General features: G+C 35.4%; 1 protein-coding gene across 1 annotated transcript; it reads right to left on the bottom strand.

Moving 5' to 3' along the window:
* Positions 1-5060: 5060 nt before the first annotated feature.
* On the bottom strand, positions 5061-10566 carry LOC149205757 (aldehyde dehydrogenase family 2 member C4-like). Its single transcript, XM_089393544.1, has 11 exons — positions 10288-10566; positions 10023-10153; positions 9422-9564; positions 9172-9325; positions 7717-7946; positions 7519-7608; positions 7265-7438; positions 7040-7177; positions 5961-6098; positions 5744-5805; positions 5061-5629 (listed from the first exon to the last, which is right to left on the bottom strand). The coding sequence occupies exons 2-11, from the start codon at positions 10114-10116 to the stop codon at positions 5356-5358; spliced, it is 1497 nt and encodes a 498-aa protein (XP_089249670.1). The 5' UTR covers positions 10117-10153; positions 10288-10566; the 3' UTR covers positions 5061-5355.
* Between the last annotated feature and the right edge of the window lie 11284 nt (positions 10567-21850).

Below are 21850 nucleotides of genomic sequence, written 5' to 3'. Positions count from 1 at the left end.
TGCTCTCCTCTGCTATCTATTTATTTCCCCTGTTTCTATTTCTATTTCTATTTCTGTTTCTGTTCTTTCTTCACTGCTGTGTCTGCATTTTATAGTGCGGGAAAGGGTCATCACCGCTTTAACTTGCTGATGAAGTTTTTGCTGTACTCTGCTGCTCATAATGAATAAAATCTGATCTTTCTGACATTCTGTTGTGCTTCTTGAGTCGGTTATGTGGAAACCCATAACTGATAAATGCTGCGTCGGCTCGAGGCTGGTTCTTTTCTTCTCGGCCATGCTTCAGCCGTTCTGCTCATTAATACAGTTGTTGAGAAGTAATGGTGTAGTGCTGGATCTGATCTTTCCTCCTTCGGGAACTCAAAAATAATTAAAGAGTGAAAAGATGGTAATGGCGGTGGCTTAAAAGATAAGGAATAAATGTGGGGCGCCGGATCAGGACAAATGAATAAAATAGTTGCTGCTGTTCAACTGTTCACTGCAGTTCTACCGTAGATACGCCGACTCTTTTGTAAGTCCTCTATTGCGGCTCGCTGATGTGATATCGGCGATGTCCCGCATCGCTGCTGCTGCACAGCAGTTGGAATTAATATTCCAACACTCCCCTTTTAATTTCAACTGCTGGGCATTCAATCATACCCAAACATTTCACAAAAAACTCAAAACTTTTCTGATCCAATGGTTTGGTCAGAATATCAACAACCTACTCCTTCTCTGTTGTCATGGGAGATTTAATTCCATATCTCTTCCTTATAAGAATATCTTCATCAAAGAATGATTGTTAATACAGTTCAGCAATAATGATAAAAAATTACAGGCTCCCTTTAGTGTATGCATTATCTTCTTTCGGCGGAATCTTCTCAAAAGAAACTTAGATCGGCTGGAGAGCTCAAGGGACTTTCAGACTGTATTTTCTTCCTTCTCCATACTTGTGTAACTTTCTTCTTTTGCATGGGTCTAGCTTGTGTAAAGGCCCATGTCAAGTTACAGTCACGTGCCATATGCCCAATGTTATGACACTTGAAGCATTCAACATTGTTCATGAATAAAAATTCATGATTTCTTCTTGCAAAATTGTTTCTTGGAGATTGTCGGAGACTACAACATCTATCTCTATGAAATGTTATGCAGTCTTTTGCCATATGACCAAAGTTTGAACAAGAATAACAATAACCAAAAAATGAACTTTGATACCTGGTATATGGAGGTTTCCTTGATGTACTTCCGAAGCCTTTCTGCCTTGAAATTCTTTGCTGATAACCATTGCCTCTCGCATCTTTGTCGTCATCAACATTTCTTCTTGGAGCTAGTTTTCTACTTGGAGTAGGATTTCTTCTATTGTAGCCTTGATTTTTCTCCTTGCCTTTGCTAGAACTAGGGGCATCACAATTTCTTTCTGCCTTCTTCACATCTCCTTTGCTTAAAGCATTTTCATTCTTGTTTGTGGGTTCACATACATACCCGAGTCCTGATTTATCATATGGAGATCTGTGATAGCTGAGCATATCATCCAAGGCTTGAGAGCTCTTCGGGATTTTGTTCATCCCTTCAACCTTTTTTCTAAGGAGGATAATCTCTTCTTCCAATCCTTCACACTCATCATTCTTCTTTGTAAGTTGTTCCTCAGTTTCTTCCTTGCTACGAGTAGTTTCAGCTGCTACTACTTTAAGAGAGATAATATCTGACTTCATTTTGGAGATTTCTTCATTCTTTGCTTTACTGCTCTCCATTCTCTTCTCAGCTTCTTGTGCCTGCTTCCTGGCTTCTTGTAATTCAGCCTTAAGGGAGGAGACCTCTACCTTGTACTGTCCAATCTCTTCTACAAGTTTTTTCACTCTCTTGTGCCTTTGTTCAAGTTGATTTGACAAGATATCTTCCTGCTTCCTTGCTTTATTCAATTGATTTGTCATGGATATGACTTCTTCATGATGCTTCCTTTTGCATTGATCAAGTTCCTTCTTAAGCTTGGCGAGCTCTTCATCCCTTTCTTTTACTTGAAGCTTGATGAGGTCAACCTTCTCATTTTCAGCTTCTATGATAGTTCATAATTTCCTTCTTGACTGATTGTCGTGGTCAATGCTCCCTTTGCATGAAGGTCATGAAATCTGTCCCATATGTCCTTTGTTGATGAATATTTTCCTATATTCTTCTTTAAAGAATCAGGCAGCCCATCCAAAATTGTCTTTGCTGCTTTTGCATTGTGCTCCTTAGATTCTCTATCCATCTTGCTATCATCAATTACTGATTCCCAAATTTCAATCCCTTGAGACTGTAAGACAGTCCTCATTTTTATTTCCCACATATCAAAATTTCCATTAAACCTTGAAACCTCAAATAGAATGCTTTCAAGTTGATTGTCTTCTATTTTAGAAGTAGAGGGAGACACATTCTTAACAGGATTGGCGACTTTCTTCTTTGACTTTGCCATTTGACTGAGTATCTTAAAATAACTAATTGTTTCTTCAACAGCAACACAGAAAATTAATCTGAAAAATACCTTGACAACATTTTCCCTCTGCTGGATAATTTGCTGCAGCAAGAAATCTTCTTTCAACTTCTTTGATGTCTTCAAAGAGCCTGGACAAGCTCTGATACCATGTTGGGAATTTCTGGTTATTCCAAACAAAATACAGTGGAAAAATCCTCTGTTACCACTACTGGGAATTTTCTGATAAATTTCGAAACAAAGAAATATGAACAGAGATTAATACTCTGTTTTCGGGATTTCTGATAATTCAAAAACACAAGAACAGAGCATAAAATAATACTCTACTTTGCCTCAGGATCAAAAACTGATCAAAATGATACTCTGTTTTAATATAGCGAAAACAGAAAAAATCGCTTTGTTGTAACTGGTGTTGCAGCAACGCAGTTTTTTTCAGTTGCTGTAACTTGTGTTGCAGCAATGCTGTTCATGGTGTTGCAGCAACGTAAATTTTTGACGTCAAGTATTTTTCGAGTTACGGTGTAACAACAACGCTCAAAATGAAACTTCTATTTATAAAAATAAACTAACTGATAAAACTAAGTCTTCCTCACATAGAGGGATTTCCACAACTCCTATCACAAAACATCTTCCTCTTAACAGAGGGATTTACCAATCTATGCTGAAAAGCATCTTCCTCTTGATAGATGGATTCACCAAACACTGTGCTTGAAAAGCACCTTCCTCTTGACAGAGGGATTCACCAAAGGAATGCTTCTGTTCCACACAAATAACATTTACCTCTTAACAGAGGAATTCCACCATGCCTGCTTCAGAGGCACTTCAATCTGTCCAAATTGACATTGCTGTGTCTGCCTGATATTTTACACTACTGTGTGTAAAACTTTCAATACATTTATGCTGCTGCATATACAACTGTCTCAGCACTGCTGTCTCAGCAAATCTTTCTCTCAGCACTGCTGTTTCAGCAACTCTATCTCAGCACTGCTGTTTCAGCATCTCTGTCTCACAGCAAACAATCTTAAAACAAAAAACATTCAAATCTGCACTGCTGTGCTTTTCACTATTCTGGAAACATTTTTCTTCATGCTACTGCGTGCTCTCCTCTGCTATCTATTTATTTCCCCTGTTTCTATTTCTATTTCTATTTCTGTTTCTGTTCTTTCTTCACTGCTGTGTCTGCATTTTATAGTGCGGGAAAGGGTCATCACCGCTTTAACTTGCTGATGAAGTTTCTGTTGTACTCTACTGCTCATAATGAATAAAATCTGATCTTTCTGACATTCTGCTGTGCTTCTTGAGTCGGTTATGTGGAAACCCATAACTGATAAATGCTGCGTCGGCTCGAGGCTGGTTCTTTTCTTCTCGGCCATGCTTCAGCCGTTCTGCTCATTAATACAGTTGTTGAGAAGTAATGGTGTAGTGTTGGATCTGATCTTTCCTCCGGGAACTCAAAAATAATTAAAGAGTGAAAAGATGGTAATGGCGGTGGCTTAAAAGATAAGGAATAAATGTGGGGCGCCGGATCAGGACAAATGAATAAAATAGCTGCTGCTGTTCAACTGTTCATTGCAGTTCTACCGCAGATACGCCGACTCTTTTGTAAGTCCTCTATTGCGGCTCGCTGATGTGATATCGGCGATGTCCCGCATCGCTACTGCTGCACAGCAGTTGGAATTAATATTCCAACATAATCTCCAGCACCAGATTCGTGCCACATGCAGATGGGTCTCTGCGTTGCACGTTGGTTATTCTTGAGATCAAATACACCAAACGCAGATTTGCAGGGTAGTGGATTCATGTTCATCTAAGCTAACTATGAGTGGTTCAGTACTTTGGGCACACGCATGCCACACACTACGCAGGACTCCTCTACACGAGTTTCGTTTCAACTCATATGGGTCACTGCGCCACATTCAAGTTAGCAGATTGCTCTGATTGCAGTCAGCAGGTGAGGAGATCACGCAGCAACAACGAACTACTGACACAACTTTCAACACACTCCGCAACTTATGGCAAGCTCTTTAATCTATGCGGCTACTACAGCTCAAAACACACAATGAACAGATGTTTTCCCCATGCAGACTTTCAAGCTTCCGTATTTCGATTTGCACAGAAAACTTGTGGCTCTAAAAACAATTACTAGCTATGGAACTGTCTGTTGCATTTAACAGCCATTCTTCAAACCCCATTGCAAGAACATCCTGAATGTTGACCATCGCTACGGAAATCTGATCAGAGATAGAAAATATGTGATCCTCGTCCAATCTGCACCAATTCACACAAGGCCCCTTATTTTGAAGGCAACTGAGCTTTGTTCTTCCATTTCTTGTACCCAATCTCATTATAACAACTCTTAAAACATCATTACAACAACTCTTCAAACAAAAAGAATGAATAGATCTGCAAATCCACAAACTAGACCAACATACAAAACACAGAAATTTCACACTAAATAAATCTGATCTCACACATTATATCCTTATCTATTTACAAAGCAATAAAACTGAAGGCTGACTCACATATCACTCGCCTTCCATAAGGGAATCAAGCCAGAAAGAATAGGTTCCGATACTATATTAGATAAATAAAAAAGAGAACAGAGAGCTATTACACAAAACACAACTTTCACTCATCACATGTACAAATATATAAAATACTAATTACTTAATTTACCACTAACTGATGACCATTACAACTGATACATTACAACTCACACATTGCAAACAACTACTTCTAAAATGACTCCTCGTAACTCCTAATAACAATTACACATAACATGAAAGCAATACTTCCGGCATAAAAAATTGACATCATTGACACAAGTAATTATATACAAAAGTTTATTAAAAGTTCCACCTAAATATATAAAGCTATGAAGCATTTGACAAACATAGAGGTTAACCATAGTTCTACAACCAGGGTGAATCATGGAGAGGAGTTATAACAGACTTGACTGCCAAATAATTTTTAAGAACATCGAGACCCTGCTCTCTACCTATCCCACTCATCTTGTACCCTCCAAACGGAGCATCAGGATAAAATGTGTAGTAGCAGTTGACCCAAATCACTCCTGCTCGAATAGATCTCGAAAGCCTATTGACTGTATCTATATTCTTCGACACAATTCCAGCAGCTAAACCATATATTGTTTTATTGCCCAGTTCTATGGCTTCTTCAATGGTCCTGCAAATATTATTGTAAAGTTGTAGAAAACAATTAAGTGTGAAAGGAATCATAACATAGAATAGATAGTGTAATTTAATAATTAAAATTTTTTTATTTAGATTCCAAACATACCTGAACTTGAAAATGGACATGACTGGTCCAAATATTTCTTCTTTCCCAATCTTCATGTCCTCCTGATACATCAACGCATAAAGAAATTAACAATAAAACTTTAGGAAATTTTATTATCCATGTGTATCCTACATGCTTTTTCCATATATATACTTTTAAAACTGTTGTCAAAGTAAAAATTTATGGCATCTAGCTGTATAGTGTTCAGTGGGAGAACCTGCACATCGGAGAAAATGGTTGGTTCGATGTAAAATCCTTTCTCACCCACGCGATTACCACCTGTCAATAGTTTTGCTCCTTCTCGCTTCCCATGCTCAATGTATTCCAATATTTTTTCAAATTGTGTCTTGTCAATCTGCTCAGAAAGGAAAGAGTATTTACATGAATATTCGGTATACACATTTTTATAATTATAGTGCTTTTATCGATTTAAATTGCTCTTTTTCAATATATTTCCCTAAAATAAAGGAAAATAATAGAAAGTTACATTGTTGATTTTTGACCAAAGAAAAATAATTTTCTTAGATCCTCAGATTTACATGGTGTATAAGTGACATTTTTACGTGGATAATAGATTTTTGAAAAAAAATTGGAATCCGAAAATCAAGAAAAAAAGTCAAACAATTTCAGATATCATAAATATTATATGAAAATCAAGAAAAAAGTCAAACAATTTCAAATATTACAAATATTATATAAAAGTCTGGATGACAGATTTTATTTTAAAAATATCTTGAAATCTGAAAATAAAGAAAAAAAATAAAGAAATTTCAGATATTACATATATTATATAAAAACAATATCCCAATCTGAAAATCAAGAATCAAACAATTCACCCTTGTCTTAGTAGTCACTTTCCTAGATATTTCTGCCATAGAAATAAGTTCAGCCTTGGATAACTATAGTACAGTTTCCTAAATATTTCTAGAATCTGCCATCAATATAAGTTCAGCATTGCATAACTATACTATAATACAGTACGGTTTTCCAAAAATTGGTTTCTTAGGTATTCCCAGAATTTGTAATCGACCAAAAGTCAACATTGCCTCATTATAAAGTATATTGCTGTAGGTTTTCAGAAAGTCAACATTGCCTCATTATACAGTATATTGCAGTAGGCTTTGAGAGAGTATGGAAATTGGAATTCATTTCTGGAATTACGATTTAAAATTTCAGAGAAAATGTTGCCGAATTTCAACAAATATTTATAACCCCGATTCAGATGAATACAGTTCTAAAATGGCAGCCCCTTACAGAAAATTGCGGATATAATTGCACAGACAAACATAAACTTACCTGAGGACCATGGTCAACTTCTGGTTTGAAAGGATCGCCGACCACCTGCTTCTTCGCTCTTTCCACTACACTCTTCAGAAATTTATCGTGGATGCCCTCTTGAACATATATCCGGGATCCTGCGCAGCATACTTGTCCCTGTCATCCAAATGAAACAGTAATTGGTTTGATTAATGGAAGCGGACCTAATAACTGACTATGACTACATCGTTGAGTTGTGCTTACACTGTTAAAAAATATGGCCGTGTGGGCAAGATTCACGGCCTCCTCAATATCAGCGTCATCCATGATAATCAAAGGAGATTTTCCCCCGAGTTCAAGAGTTACAGGTTTCAAGTTGCTCTGGGCAGCGGCCACCATGATAACTCGACCTATATCAGTAGACCCTGTAAAGGCGACCTACACGCAAACAAATACTTCTTTACCAATGCTTCCATAGTACCTTGATGCTAAGAAAGATAAATAAGAAACATGATTACCTTGTCAATATCCATATGACTGCTTATTGCAGCACCAGCCGTTACTCCAAAACCAGTTATGACATTAAGAACACCAGGTGGAAGCCCTGCCTGTGGCAACAGCAAAACATTGAAACATTGGCATGAAAACTTCTTGGGGATAAGAAATGATTTCTGACTTCAACGGTGAATAGAAATTACAGACACATATTGACTTACCTCCTTGGCCAGATGTGCACAATAAAGTGCAGTTAGAGGAGTTTGTTCTGCAGGTTTGATAACTATAGTGCATCCACAAGCCAAAGCTGGAGAGATTTTCATGAAAAACATGACAAGTGGGAAGTTCCATGGTATAATCTGACCGACCACTCCAATAGGCTCATGCAAAGTATATGCCTGATATTGCCCTCCCATTTTTAATGTTTCCCCATGTATTTTATCAGCCGCTCCTGTACACGATACATTTGGTTTTATCGGTACAAGCTACACGAGCAACATCTATTTCTTATTCTAAGGAATCAAGATATTAGATAAATATATCTTAAAAGGACAACAAGCTAGTGACAACATTTACCTGTTATTTAAAGGAATCAAGGTGGCATTACAAACAAGTAGGTTATATGAGATAAATTTTCTTAGATAGTTTATCGTAGTAATTTGATTGGTACAAATAACATTTATTTTTAAGAAATCACGATAAAGGAATTAAGGTGGTATTACAAACCAATATGTTATAGGAGAAAAAATAAAAAAATTTAGATAGTTTATTTTATTAATTTAGTAGGTCTAAACAATATTTATCTTTATTTTAAGAAATGAGAATTTTTTTTTTACTAATTTAGTTGGTCTAAACAATATTTATTTTTATTTTAAGAAATGAAAAATCAAGATAGATAATTATATTATTGAGTCAAGAGGTTCATTGAGGGGAGAGGCTCATTTTACATCCCAGTGTGATGGATAATGTCCATTCGTCATTGAAGTTGAAATTTTGCTCATGTCTGCCAAAATAAAAAAAAATCTAAAAATCTAAAAATTAAAAAATAAAAAAAAAACTATACAAAACATTTAAATAATATCAACTCATAAAAAAAATTGCACGTGAAGAAATTGGATTGCTCTAAACTCATATTAGATCAATATTTAAGATAGATATGTGCTAGTATATAAACATATCATAACATGATATTAAAACTAGAAATAGAAAAAAAACAACAATCCACAAATACGTCATAACCTGAAATTCAAACTCTATAACCAAAAATAAAACTATACAAAACATTTAAATAATATCAACTTATAAAAAAAATTCACACGTGAAAAAATTAGATCACTCTAAAAAAAATAGATTTATATTAGTATATAAACATATTGTAACATGATATTAAAACTAAAAATAAAAGAAAAGCAATAATCCACAAACATATTATAACATAAAATTCAAACTCTATAACCAAAAATACAATATAATCCGTCCCGCATGGCTTTCCCTGCTTGACAACTACCACAAGATACATATAATATAATAGGAAATTTCAATCTTATACCTACATATAATATAATAGGAATTTTCAATCTTATACCTACCACAAGATAAGATACATATAAGACTCAAAATTTCTTCATGGGAAATATTTGAAGCACAGGTATCATGGAGTATTGACTGTTCAGTACCTGCATAGTATCTGAGATTCTCGATACACCCCGGCAAATCGACTGCACGAGCAAGGGTCAGTGGTTTTCCATTATCTAGGGTTTCAAGAGCAGCTAGTTCATCTATATGCTGCTCTACCAAATCTGCGTACTTGTTCAGAAAGCGACCCCTTTCCTACACACAAAAAGGAAATTTTTCATGAGATCCAAATCACAAGGCAAAAACAGAAGGGAATCTATGTATGCACAAGGGTCTAAAAACTGATATTACATAGCCAGACATTCGAGGCCAAGGTCCCTTGTCAAAAGCCTCCCGGGCGGCCTTCACAGCCAAATCCACATCCTCCTTATCACCCTCTGCGACACGTGTTATCAAATCTCCTGTTCGAGGATCCAAAGTTTCAAAAGTCTTCCCTGCACCACCAACACCTTGCCCGCATTAATCGACAGAAATGTCGCCTCATCCTTGCATGCATTAATCCACAGATATGCCAAGCTCTGAATGTTGTTCAACATGCTTTAGCTTATACATAGTTAAATAATCATGTTTCCTTCAGATACACAGTTTATATCTATATCGAACAATAAAATAAAACAGCAAAAATTCAAAATATTTAGTTAGGATTGTTATTTTTTCAAGAAATTTAGTTGTAGAGTGTTTAAATCATTTTTATAGTGGAAATAGATTTATTATTATCAAGAATTTTATGGTAATGGAGGTTTTCAAAAAAATTCCCCATATCTTTTTAAAATTAAACAAAAATTTATATTATTTAAACAAAAAATGTTCTACTTAGAGTTTAGATTAGCAGGTTTGTATTGAAAAAATAACCCAGCAAAACTCAAAATATTTCAAGGTAACATATAAATACCTGAAATTGCATCCACAAATTCTCCATCGATGAAAAGTTTGGTGAATTTCACAGACACGATACCATTACCTACCCCATTATCTGAGCCGGCCATTCTTTCACGCAACTCCAATTTCTTGAATCCTTCAAGACTGCACACCATTAGTTATAATTAGAAAGTATTAACATTGAAGTCAGACACAGATCCATAGGAAGAGCCATGCACCCAATACTTAGAAAGTTGGAAAGGAAATTGAAATTGAAAGAATTCCACCATAAACAATACCTTCAACAAAGGAACCTCAGACAGCTTACTGGATGTATTGATATCCTATTTATAGGAGTCTAATGACTGAGTGACACAGCCAAGAATCTCTCTAGGGTAGGCGCATAGACACGTCAACTTTGTACGTGGGATTGATGCACACATTCTCAATTTTACCTCCGTTACTTTCCACTCTCACCTGCAGACACTATTAAATACGCTCCTTTTACCTTCGTTATTTTACAAAAGAAACTCTTATTTTATTTCCGTTGCTTTTCTACTCACACTACCAGAAATTTTTGAATGTCATATGTGATTAAAACAAGTATAAATCTATCTTAAATATAAATTTGATATGCAACTAGAAAGATGTAATTTCTTCACTGTGATAATGGACGAATCTCATTTAGCTCTGAACTGAACGAGTCCACCCTTCTTCCCTGTGATAATGGACGAATCTCAATTAACTCTGAACTGAACGAGTCAAGCCTTAGAGAGATTGCGTGACGATACTTCTGATATTGCGTGATGTATGACTTTCCATTTTTAATACTTGTGATGTGTAACCTTCCATTTTTAATATTATTTTTCAATTAATAATACTCCTTGATATATCTGCAACGTTTTCTTGACAGCCACTCGTACGTCTCCTGCGCTTGATTTATTAGATACGACGCCTGAGTCAACAAAAACAAGATAATGAAATTCATGTAACGAGTTGTTTTATTCCTGCGTAGCTATCAGCTAGTGATCCTATTTACTGGGAGAGCACGCTGGAGATTAACGTGTTCCGAATTAAATACAAATAATCACTTGCAGTCTCCAGGGAAGGATTCAGTAAAAAAAATTACTTCAAATATGATTTCTCTGCTTTTCCTTTTAAATTAATGTCTGAATAACGATTAAAATCGCTACCATAGCTCCTTCAAAGTCTACACATGAATAAGTAAGAGGAGCTCTGACCTCCTTATTAATATTGTTATACACAAAAACAACCTCCTTATTAATATTGTTATACACAAAAACAAAGACATGCTAGACAGAAATATGATAGGGTAGAAGTAGCTAGTAGCACGGTGATCAGTGAAATATATATAAGTTGCATGAGTTTTTGGAAAGTGAGAATTTTGGGAATTTAGATAAGGGTATGGGAAAGGTTCAGAGATTTTCTAAAATTTATAGGAAATTGGTTAATCAAAACAGTAATATTATATAATAAAAAATATAATTTTTTTATTTATATAATAATTAAAATTTACATTGAATCAAAATATTTAAATATTCAAATTAATTTAAATAAATATGTAATATTTTTTATATAAAAATATATTTCATGGGTGGTTTTTTTTAATCTTTCTTTTTAATATATATAAAATGTCAAGTTCATCATTAATTCTTTTTTCTACATATGAATAGTGTTTGAAATAATTTGGCTTAAAAATACAAAGGAACAATTTTACATATGTTTTTCTAGTTTCATTTTTAAGAGGAAAAACGAAGCAACTCTAATGTTTAAGCATTGATTGCCACATACAATATGCACACACAATCTTCTGTAATATATATACATAAACAACAAAAGACATACTCATCAGCATGACATCCCAGATATTGCCCTTAGGTAGAGGTGCTCCAGTTTCTCAATTAAGAATTTATGTGTTAAGGATGTCTTTGGCCTTTCTTCCTGCGAAGGTTTCAACATACGCTCATGTTTTCTGGACAGTTCAACATAATTCTCTACAGGCTTTGTATTCCCCAACCCCAAGGAATGATGAAACTCAAAAAAACAATATTCAAAGCTCATTGCAGCTACGGTTGAAAGGGTGTGTCATTCCCATATAGTTTGAAAGCTCACGTTCCCATACAGTTCCAAAGCTCCCCAAAAGGTGTGAACCATTGGAACTGGTTTCACACGAATTCTGATGCTAGTTTGTTTTCACTCATTCAGGATTACAATAGATGAGAAATTTTCGGTTTCTATAAATAATGGGGAAGATTATGTGGGCACATTTTTTACATCATTATTGTGTAAAATTTACTTTACATAGATATGGTGAATTAAATTAACTTTGACTGTTTTTACACCAGCCTAGATCCATCTTGACCCAGAGGGATCCAATCTCTTGAGGTGCAAACCTCTTTTTTGAGTGCAAAACTTGAGGAAATGTTTGCACCTCTAGATATTTCATCTCTTTGGGAGCTTGATAGATCTAGGCTAATATGGATCTAAGCTAGTTATATAATACTATATAATATCTATACTTGTATTTACTCCCCCCCTCTCTCTCTAACTTTCTCCCTCTATTTCTTTCTTCTTCCTTCCCTCTCTCTCCCCCTCCAACTCCATCTCTCTCCTTTTCTCTCTTCAGTCCTTTCTTTCTCTTTATCTCCCACCTAGGTCTTTCTCTCCCCCCCCCCCTCTCTCTCTCTCTCTCTCTCTCTCTCTCCCCACCTCTTCTCTCTCTTCCATCCTCTCGTCTATCCCTCTATCTCTCCATCTCTCCCTTTCACTGCCTCTCTCTCTCCACCTCTATCTCCCTATGTATTTGTTCTTTCCTCCCTCTCTTCCCTCCTCTTCTTCTCTTTCTCCCCTCAGCTCTCTCTCTCCCCCCACCACACACACACTTTGTCTATGTCTCTGTCTCTGCCCTCCAACTTTGTCACTATATCCCTTCCTCTCTCTCCCTCCCCTCTCTTCCCTTCAACTTTGTCACTATATCCCTTCCTCTCTCTCCCTCCCCTCTCTTCCCTTCACGCTGCTTGTTACCATGGTTTGGATACTTAGTTAAGATGGACCTATGTTGGTTCTTACTAATACCATTTGTGTTATATAAATTTCATGTCTTTAAATATAAAAATATTCTCATTTTTTATTTTATTAAAACCTTAATTTAATTTCTATGGGAATATTTTTAGTAGTATTAAAGATAAAGAAATTAGATATATCTCAAAACTAATTATAACCCTTTTCCTATTAGCTTGTTATAAAATTAAATTAAAATAAATATTTTAATTGTGAAATCAGTTATGGTTTTTGAGCATGTGGTATTGATAAGTCATGGTATTCGCCCATGGTATTCTAACAAAGTCTATTTACAAGTTAATAATATCCATGGTAAAGTGGGGTGAATCTGGTTAAGAATCTTGTCATATTCTTATAAAATATTTTGATCGTGAAATAGGATATGATTTTTTAGGATGTGGTATTGTCAAGCCATGGTATTAACCCAAATCCATTGTAACAAAGCCTATTCACAAGTTCATAACATCAATGAAAAAATTGAAGTGAATATACATAATTATTTTTTACTTTTATAATTATTTACATACTTACATTACACCTACACATCTACTCTATACTGTGTTCAAATTTATAAAAATAATAGTTTTAAATTTTATATTATAATAATAAGTAATATAATAAATTAACAAAAAAAATTTACAATAATAACATGTTTTTTTGCCAATTATATTATTACTTATCCACAAAAATAATTTATAGTGTTAATTTTATATTTATATTTAATTTAATTTTTAAAATATTTGTTATATTATTAATTTATTGATTTTTAATAAAAATTAATTAAATATACATTTCTAAAGGATGTGAATTAATATATTATTTTTAAAATCCGAGTTTTAGTATATTTTAATCCTTTTAAAAAAGGAAAATCCAAATTTCCCCTCTATATCTATTAAAATATAATTTAACCAACATAAGGCTGGCTATAGAAAGGATTTTTAATGGCATAAGCCGTCATATTTAAACTGCATAAACTACATGTACACTGAGCGTTTCTTGTTCTGGCTTGAAAATAATAATGGCCATTGTTTAACTATATTATTTTTCCTTTTAAAAATGATAGAAATTTTAGTAATATTTTGATAAAAAAGTTTAAGAATTTTTGTAAATTGTGATTACAATTGTTAAATTTCAAAATTTTAAATGTTTTAAATTTTTTTAATAATATTGAATCTATTTTTATCATTAAAAGCGTGAAAATATTTTGTCCGATACCAATTACTTACCAATTACTTTTAACGATCCAGGGAATTCCTCCCAACAACGCCATAATAATTCAGTATTCCTAGCGAACCAACTGATACAACATCTCGATCACAATTGTCATTTAACTTTAACATACGTATTTTTAAATTTAAAAATAGTGTTGATGACATTGTTGTTAGATTTTTAATTGTCATTGACTTTGCATATTAAAGTTTAAATCTAAAATTAATTTGGATAGCATTGTTGTGGGGAAAGCATTCCTAGGTCTCCAAAAAATTATTTCAAAGTATAATTTAATTATTTCTTAATACATAATGTTAAAAAAAAAGTTTTTTAGTAAGTATAATTTAATTATTTCTTAATACATAATGTTAAAAAAAAGTTTTTTTAAATTATTTTAGTAAGTTTTAACAAAAAGAAAAATCCAAATTTCCCCTCTTCTCTATATTTATTAAAATATAATTTACCAAATTTGAGGACGGCTATAGAAAGAATTACTGATTATAGTTAACGTCGTCATGTGTAAACTACATGTACCGAGTTTCTTGCCCCTCCATGAAAATAAATAACTCGATATTTCGAACGAACGAACAAACAAATATAACATGATAGTCAATTATTTTCAAATTCAAGTTTTCTTAATTTATATTTCTTTTTCAAACAATTTTGAAAGAAATCATATTGTAGATCTAAGATGATGTGTTTTAAACCAACTAGTGTGGTTCATTATCACGACCAGATAAAAAATTAGATCATAGAAGTAAGTTAAATAAAGAGTCAAGACCACCTAAAGTTTATGGGGAAAACGGCTAAAAATAGCTATTTTTGACTCTATGAGAAAAAAAAAAAAAAACAAAATACTAATTAATTTATTATTATTATTATTTATTTATTTTTAAATAAACTGAATTAAATAATAAACACATTATATAATAATATTTAATTAACATGACGTTAGTTTAACCTAACGAAGAAGTAATAAAACAAAAATTGAACCAAAAGGAAAAAAATATATAAATTAGAAGGAATTACTTTTATGAATTAGTTATAAAAAGAAAAAACAATTAAATTGGTTATACAATAAATTAAATGTAATAAGAATAATCAAATTGGTTGGTTCGAAATGCATGGACAAATGATTTATCATGTGATTTACAACAAAAAACTTTTTTCTCATAAAGAATAATCAAACCTTATTTTAATTTTAATTGTTTATTAATATATTATTTTTTAATTAATAGTTATTCGGAAAAAGAGAAAGAAATTATAATAATAAATAACATGACCCTTAAAATGAAATTAACTTAATCCATTGATTTTAAATCATTTTATAAGCATTTGACATTAATCAAAGCAGAGGAGAGGAACAGGCGACGACTGGTAAGAGCTAGGGTTTACAAAATTAATCAGGCGTTGAATGCCATGGAGGGGCGTAAAGGGGGAGCTCAACTCCCTCCTACAATCAGGCAGTCTCTAGCCGAGGAAAGAAAACGTTGGAGGTTGATAAAGGTCTCTCAAGAGGAGGGAAATGGGGCAACGATGATACACAGAAGCAGAATAATGGGATGGAGGGAGATGGAAAAAACGATAAAGAAGGAGAGGAAAAAAACAGCAAGAAGAAAACAAAAACAAAACGGTCCATGTAAGCCTAAGACTGTTGTCACACCCAAAGTGGTGTTAAGTGATCTAGCACTACAGGCACATAGGGATCACATGAGTACTTAGGCCATCATTTGTAAATTCATGGGGTTATGGCCCACAGAGAAGGTGCTACAAGCATGGATTAAATATCACTGGAAACCTAAAGGGGATATAGACCTACATCTTAGGTCAAAGGGTTTCTTTACTGTAGTCTTTACTAACATCAAGGATAAAGACAGGGTGTTTGAAGGAGGGCCCTACTTCTATGTAGCTGCAAGCCTCTATATGCGGCCTTGGATGATGAATTTTGTCCCGGAGCGCGAGACGTTCACCTCGGTCCCAGTTTGGGTAAGGCTCTACTCTTTACCTCTAGAGTAATGGCAACTAGAATCTTTATTAGCAATAGAAAATAAATTACGGCATTTTGTTAAAATATTTGAGGCAACAAGAAGGGGAATGTACAACTCCTTTGCCCATATATGTGTGGAGATGGATCTCTTTAGAGCTCTACCGAATGAGGTGATCCTGGAAGTTTTTGATGAAGAACGGGTGCAAACAGTGGATTATGAACATGTTCCTTTTAGATGTCGCAAATGCCATGAACATGGGCATCTATTCAGAGACTTCCCTCTCAACTATACAGAGAGCAGAAGTAAAGTTACAATAGGGAAAGATACTGAAAGCTTTCATAAAGTGGGAAATAGAGGTAAAGGAAGGAAAAGGTTGCAAAAGAAAAACCACACCGAGGAAAAACAGGCTAGTCAGAACAGGTACAAGATACTAGAAGAAGAGGAAGAGGTAACAGAGGCAAATCAGGCCACAGAGGACAGCCCAGGGGAGAAGGAAAAGGAAGAAAACAGGGAGAAGACACAGGACAATAACCAGCTAAAGGAGACTATGCTAAGCAACATGGAACTTGAAATGGACCAAGAAATGACCCTGAGTGAGGTGGAAATGGAGGATCATGAACTGCAGGATATTTTCGAAAGAGAACATCTAGATCTAGAAAGATTCCTGAAACAAGGGACCATGGAAGGTATGAATTCATTACTTCAAGATGATTTTAATAGAGTGCAGCAGCTGTTTTTGTGGAGAACTCAGGCTAAAGGGATGATAGGGAAAAGAAACCTTGAAAGACAGGACAACAAAGGGGTGAAAACCTTGAAAACCACCTCAAGACTCGCTCCTAGAAACCCAGGAAGGAAAAGGGGTAGAAAGAAACAAAATGAGTTACTAATAGAATGTGGAAAACTGATGATAGATTCAAGTAAGATGAAAGATCTAACCAGCTACTCCTTTACAAATCTTTCTTAATGAAGCTCACATCTTGGAATATTAGAGGTCTAGGGAGTAAAAGGAAGCAAAGGAACCTTAACAATAGAATGAAACAAGAAACTCCATATATGATTTTCATCCAGGAAACTAAATGTTCAATTCAGAAAATAAGATAAACACACAGTAAATGGCTCAATAGATATGAATTTCTAGAAGTCAAGGCAGACAAAACAGCAAGAGGGATTCTAACACTTTGGAACCGTCAAAATATTGGCATAGTGGATGTTGAAGCATCTAGGAATTATTTATCAGTGGTTATTCAGCCTGTGGGAGACAGGGAGACTTATTTAATCACAAATCTTTATGGCCCTTAGAGACCTGATCACAAACTCAGACTACTCACTTCTCTAGAGGATTTAAGAATTAGACATTCAGGAATACCATTAATTCTGGGCGGGGAGTTTAACATGATCAAATCCCTCTCAGAAAAAAAGGTGGGACTAGAACACTAAGCGGAGACTCTATAGCATTTCAAAATTTTATAGACAACATGAAGCTGATTGACATAGTTACAAATAATGGCCTCTTTAGCTGGAAAAACAAAAGAGGAGGAGAGGCTCAAGTAGCCTCAAAATTGGACAGATTCATTATCTCAGAGGACCTCATGCTCACAAGCCTTGATATGATAGTGAGAATTCTCCCCTTTGGTGGCTCGGACCATTGGCCTATTCAATTTGAGGCGATCGGCATTGGAACCCCAAAGAATAGACCTTTTAGGTTTGAAAACATTTGGCTCACCCATCCAGAATTTATTAGCAACATTGAAAAATGATGGAAAGAAGATCTGCAGATCCAAGGAACAAGGATGTTTCTATTACATAAAAGATTGAAGCATATCAAACTTAAGCTCAAAGATTGGAATAAGAATGAGTTTGGTAATATTTTTGAAGCGAAAAAAGTTGTTGAAATAAAAATGCAAGAAATTAATCAAACCCTTATCACAAATGGCTTTGATGGGGATAGAAATGAACAAGCCAACAAGCATCAACAGGATTGGGAGGACTTATGCAAACAAGAGGAAATATTTTGGAGACAAAAATCAAGAGTACAATGGCTAAAAGAAGGGGAAAGAAACACAAGGTTTTTCCACAGATCTACAATGGAACACATGTCTCACAATAGAATCTCCACGATCAAGGACTCCAGAGGCCATCATCTCAATACCCATAAAGAAATAGAAACTATGTTGGTTCAACATTTTCAAAGCATAGCAGAGGAACCTCTCTTCAATAGATCACAATTCATCAGGGACTTCACAAAGCACATCCCTACGCTAGTAATAAGAGAAGATAATTATAATCTTAATAGGTCGATGAATGAAGAGGAGGTTAGTGAGGTCATCAAAGAAATGCAGAATGGAAAAGCGCCAGGCTTGGATGGCTTCAATGTAGATTTCTTTAAAGCATGCTGGAGTATTGTCAAGCAAGATATTCTGAATGTGGTGGAGGACTCCAGGAAGAATAGAATGGTATTGAAGGTGCTCAATACATCCTTCATCTCCTTGATTCCTAAACAGGACAATGCTATGACACCAGACAGATTTAGACCTATAGCTTTATGCAATGTGGTGTATAAGATAATATCCAAAATTATTTCCAACAGACTCAAACCCCTTCTTCCTACTCTGGTTTCTGTGGAGCAGACGAGATATGTGGAGGGCAGACAAATTCTCAATAATATCATTCAAGCGCATGAGGTGGTTCACTCATTGGTGAGTAAAAGGCAGGCAGGAATGATTATGCAATTGGACCTAGAAAAGGCATATGATAAGTTAAATTGGACCTACATCAGGAAGGTCCTGCTAGCTTTTGGATTTGACCACAACTGGGTAAGATGGGTAATGGCCCTGGTGACATCCTCTAGTTTTTCAATTCTAGTAAATGGTTCTCCATCTAAGACCTTTAAACCTTCAAGAGGCCTCAGGCAGGGAGATCCTCTACCCCCCTTTCTCTTTATTCTTATGATGGAAGGACTAGGTCGAGCCATAAAGTCCACTAAAGAAGCAGGTAAAATCCAGGGTCTCAAACTTTCCAGTAATGGGCAAGCTTTGATCCATCAGCAATTTGAAGATGATACCATGCTACAGGGCATTCCCACAGTCAAAGAATCACTTGCTTACAAACAAATCCTGAGTTACTTCGCTATGGCGGCAGGCACAGAGGTCAGTCTCTCCAAATCAAAGATTTTCTTTTTCAATACTAACATTGTTATTCAGTCAAAATATCTCCATAATTCTAGGCTTTCAAAGGGAAATGCTACCTTCCAAATATTTTGGTGTACTGCTCATAGACAAACCTCCAAACAACACTGTTTGGGAGTCTGTGATTAATAAGCTGCAGGACAAGACGCAAATATGGACTAACATATCTTTGAACTTGGTGGGCTGATTGGTGCTTACAAAAGCTGTCCTACAAACAATCCCCATCTTCATGTTTTCATCCCTTCCAGCTCCAAAAGGAGTTATGCAACAATGTAGAAATATCCAAAGAGATTTCCTTTGGGGTAAAGGAGAAGAAAATAACAAATGGGCCTTGGTTGCTTGGGAAAAGATTTGTAAACCTAAAAACCACAGAGGTTTAGAACTAGATGATCCTGAAGTGCTAAGTAAAGTTTTGGGGGAAAAATTATAGTGGAGATGGATAAAAGATTCAAATTCTCCTTGGGCTAAGATTTGGAACCAGAAATATGCAAGAAATTGGCAAAACAAAGACCACATAAGAATGTCTGGCATCATAAAAGGCTTCCACATCTGGAATAAAGCTTGGAATAATAGAGACATAGTTCAAAAGAATAGCTTCTGGGAGATTAGAGCAGGAGACCTGGCATGGTTTTGGGAGGGTAAATGGCAATAGGAACCAAAGCTATTAAGGTAGGACTTTGTGGATCTCAGAAATGATAATGATAACAAAGGGTTACTCCACGTAAATGATTTTTGGGATCAGACAAACAACAAAGGAAAATGGAGAACCTGGAAGAAAATGGATTACAGGGATGATAACCCCTTGAAAGAAAAGGCTGATGCTCTAATGTCCATTTTGGATCAAAGAAAGATATTGATATCAGTTGATCCTGATCAACTCAGATGGGGAGATAACAATGAAGGCATATTTAACCTTAAAGAGGCAAAATGCATAGCCCTTGAGCTTGATTCCACAAAGCTGGATTGGGTATGGAAGAATCTCTGGAAGAACCAAGGATGGATGAAAACCAAATTGTTCATGTGGCTGGTACATCATAAGAAAATTATGACATGGGAGAATATCCGGAAAAGGGGCATTTTGGGCCCATCCAGATGCTAGCTATGTGAATCACAAGAGGAAGCAATGGAGGACCTTCTCAACACCTACATATTTACCTCCGTGTTGTGGGATGGTATTGCCTTAATATTCAGACAAATAGACAGGGACAGAGGAAGCATTACCAATACCCTAAGCAACTGGAGGAGGAACTTCTTTGATTATGAAATGATAAACAAAGCTTGGGCTTTAACTCCAAGCTTCCTAATATGGGATGTACGGAAATAACGCAACAATAGAATTTTCAAAAATAAAAAAAGTTTCCTCCCATAACATCATGGAACAAATTTTAAGATAGCTGAAGGAGACGGTTGGAACTTTAATGCAAACACCCCCTAACACTCTCCCTTCAAATGCTGATGTGAAGATACATCTTCAGTTGGGTATGCAGGGGCTTATTCCTCAGGGCAAGAATAGGGTTGTAAAGTAACTGGTCACTAATAAAGATTTTTGGCACCCTCCCCCTCAAGGATTTATGAAATGTAACATAGATGGGGCCTCAAAAGGGAATCTGGGTATGGTTGGTTATGGTGGTGTAATAACAGATGATAAGGGTTGCATACAATACATTTTTAATTTCAATCTGGGAAGAGCCACATACAATATGGTGGAGCTAATGGAATTAGAGAAATGTTTAGAAATCCTGAAGTATGATAATCTTCAAAATATCATAATTGAAGTAGATTTTGAGCTGATAATCAATTCGATCAAGAGAATCTGTTGTGGTTTGGCTCCAGAAAAGGTCTCAAGACACTGCAGGTTTCTATAGGTTTATCAAACAATCCATCTCTACCTGCAAAACATGAGAACCTTAAGCTTCACACATGTGTGCAGGACGGCCAATAAATTGGCAGACATATTTGCCAACAAAGGTGCACTCTACATCAAAAGTAGTAATAAGTACAAATGGCAAGAGGTTCCTCGGGGTAGATTGAGGGATGATTGTCTTAACCAGGCGAATGAGGACCGAGAGATACATCAGAATAAAGAAGGTCAGCAGTAGCAGAGGTTGGGTTTGTAGATACACAATCAACATGAAGGGGTTTTCTAGAGGTAATTTTGAAAATGGCACATAGGCATTTGTTAGCTTTATCAGTCCAGAACAGCTCAGACATAGAGTTCTTGGGTGGGAGATGATCTGTAGATTAAGGATTCTTTCAAAACTTTCTCCTAACTCAGATCAACTCAGTTTTACTCGGCGCTAAGAAGGGGTGAAGAGTCTCCAGTCAGAAGGAACAACAACACCCCACCATAGGTATATAACTGTTGGCAATGGATATAGCGAACGGGCGAGGTTGGTCTA

This window comes from Pinus tabuliformis, chromosome 1_2, assembly GCF_031772625.1.
Source record: "Pinus tabuliformis cultivar Carrire ecotype Pingquan chromosome 1_2, CPIR1, whole genome shotgun sequence".
NCBI lineage: Eukaryota > Viridiplantae > Streptophyta > Pinopsida > Pinales > Pinaceae > Pinus > Pinus tabuliformis.
Note: the sequence above shows the minus strand (reverse complement) of the source record. Positions and strands in the feature narration are given on the sequence as shown.

Coding starts and splice junctions, on each gene's coding strand:
- LOC149205757 (XM_089393544.1), bottom strand. CDS start 10,116: ATGGCCGGCTCAGATAATGGGGTAGGTAATGGTATCGTGTCTGTGAAA. Junction 9,565..10,022: donor ATTTGTGGATGCAATTTCAG/GTATTTATATGT, acceptor TTGGTGGTGCAG/GGAAGACTTTTGAAACTTTG. Junction 5,630..5,743: donor ATGTCCATTTTCAAGTTCAG/GTATGTTTGGAA, acceptor TAATATTTGCAG/GACCATTGAAGAAGCCATAG.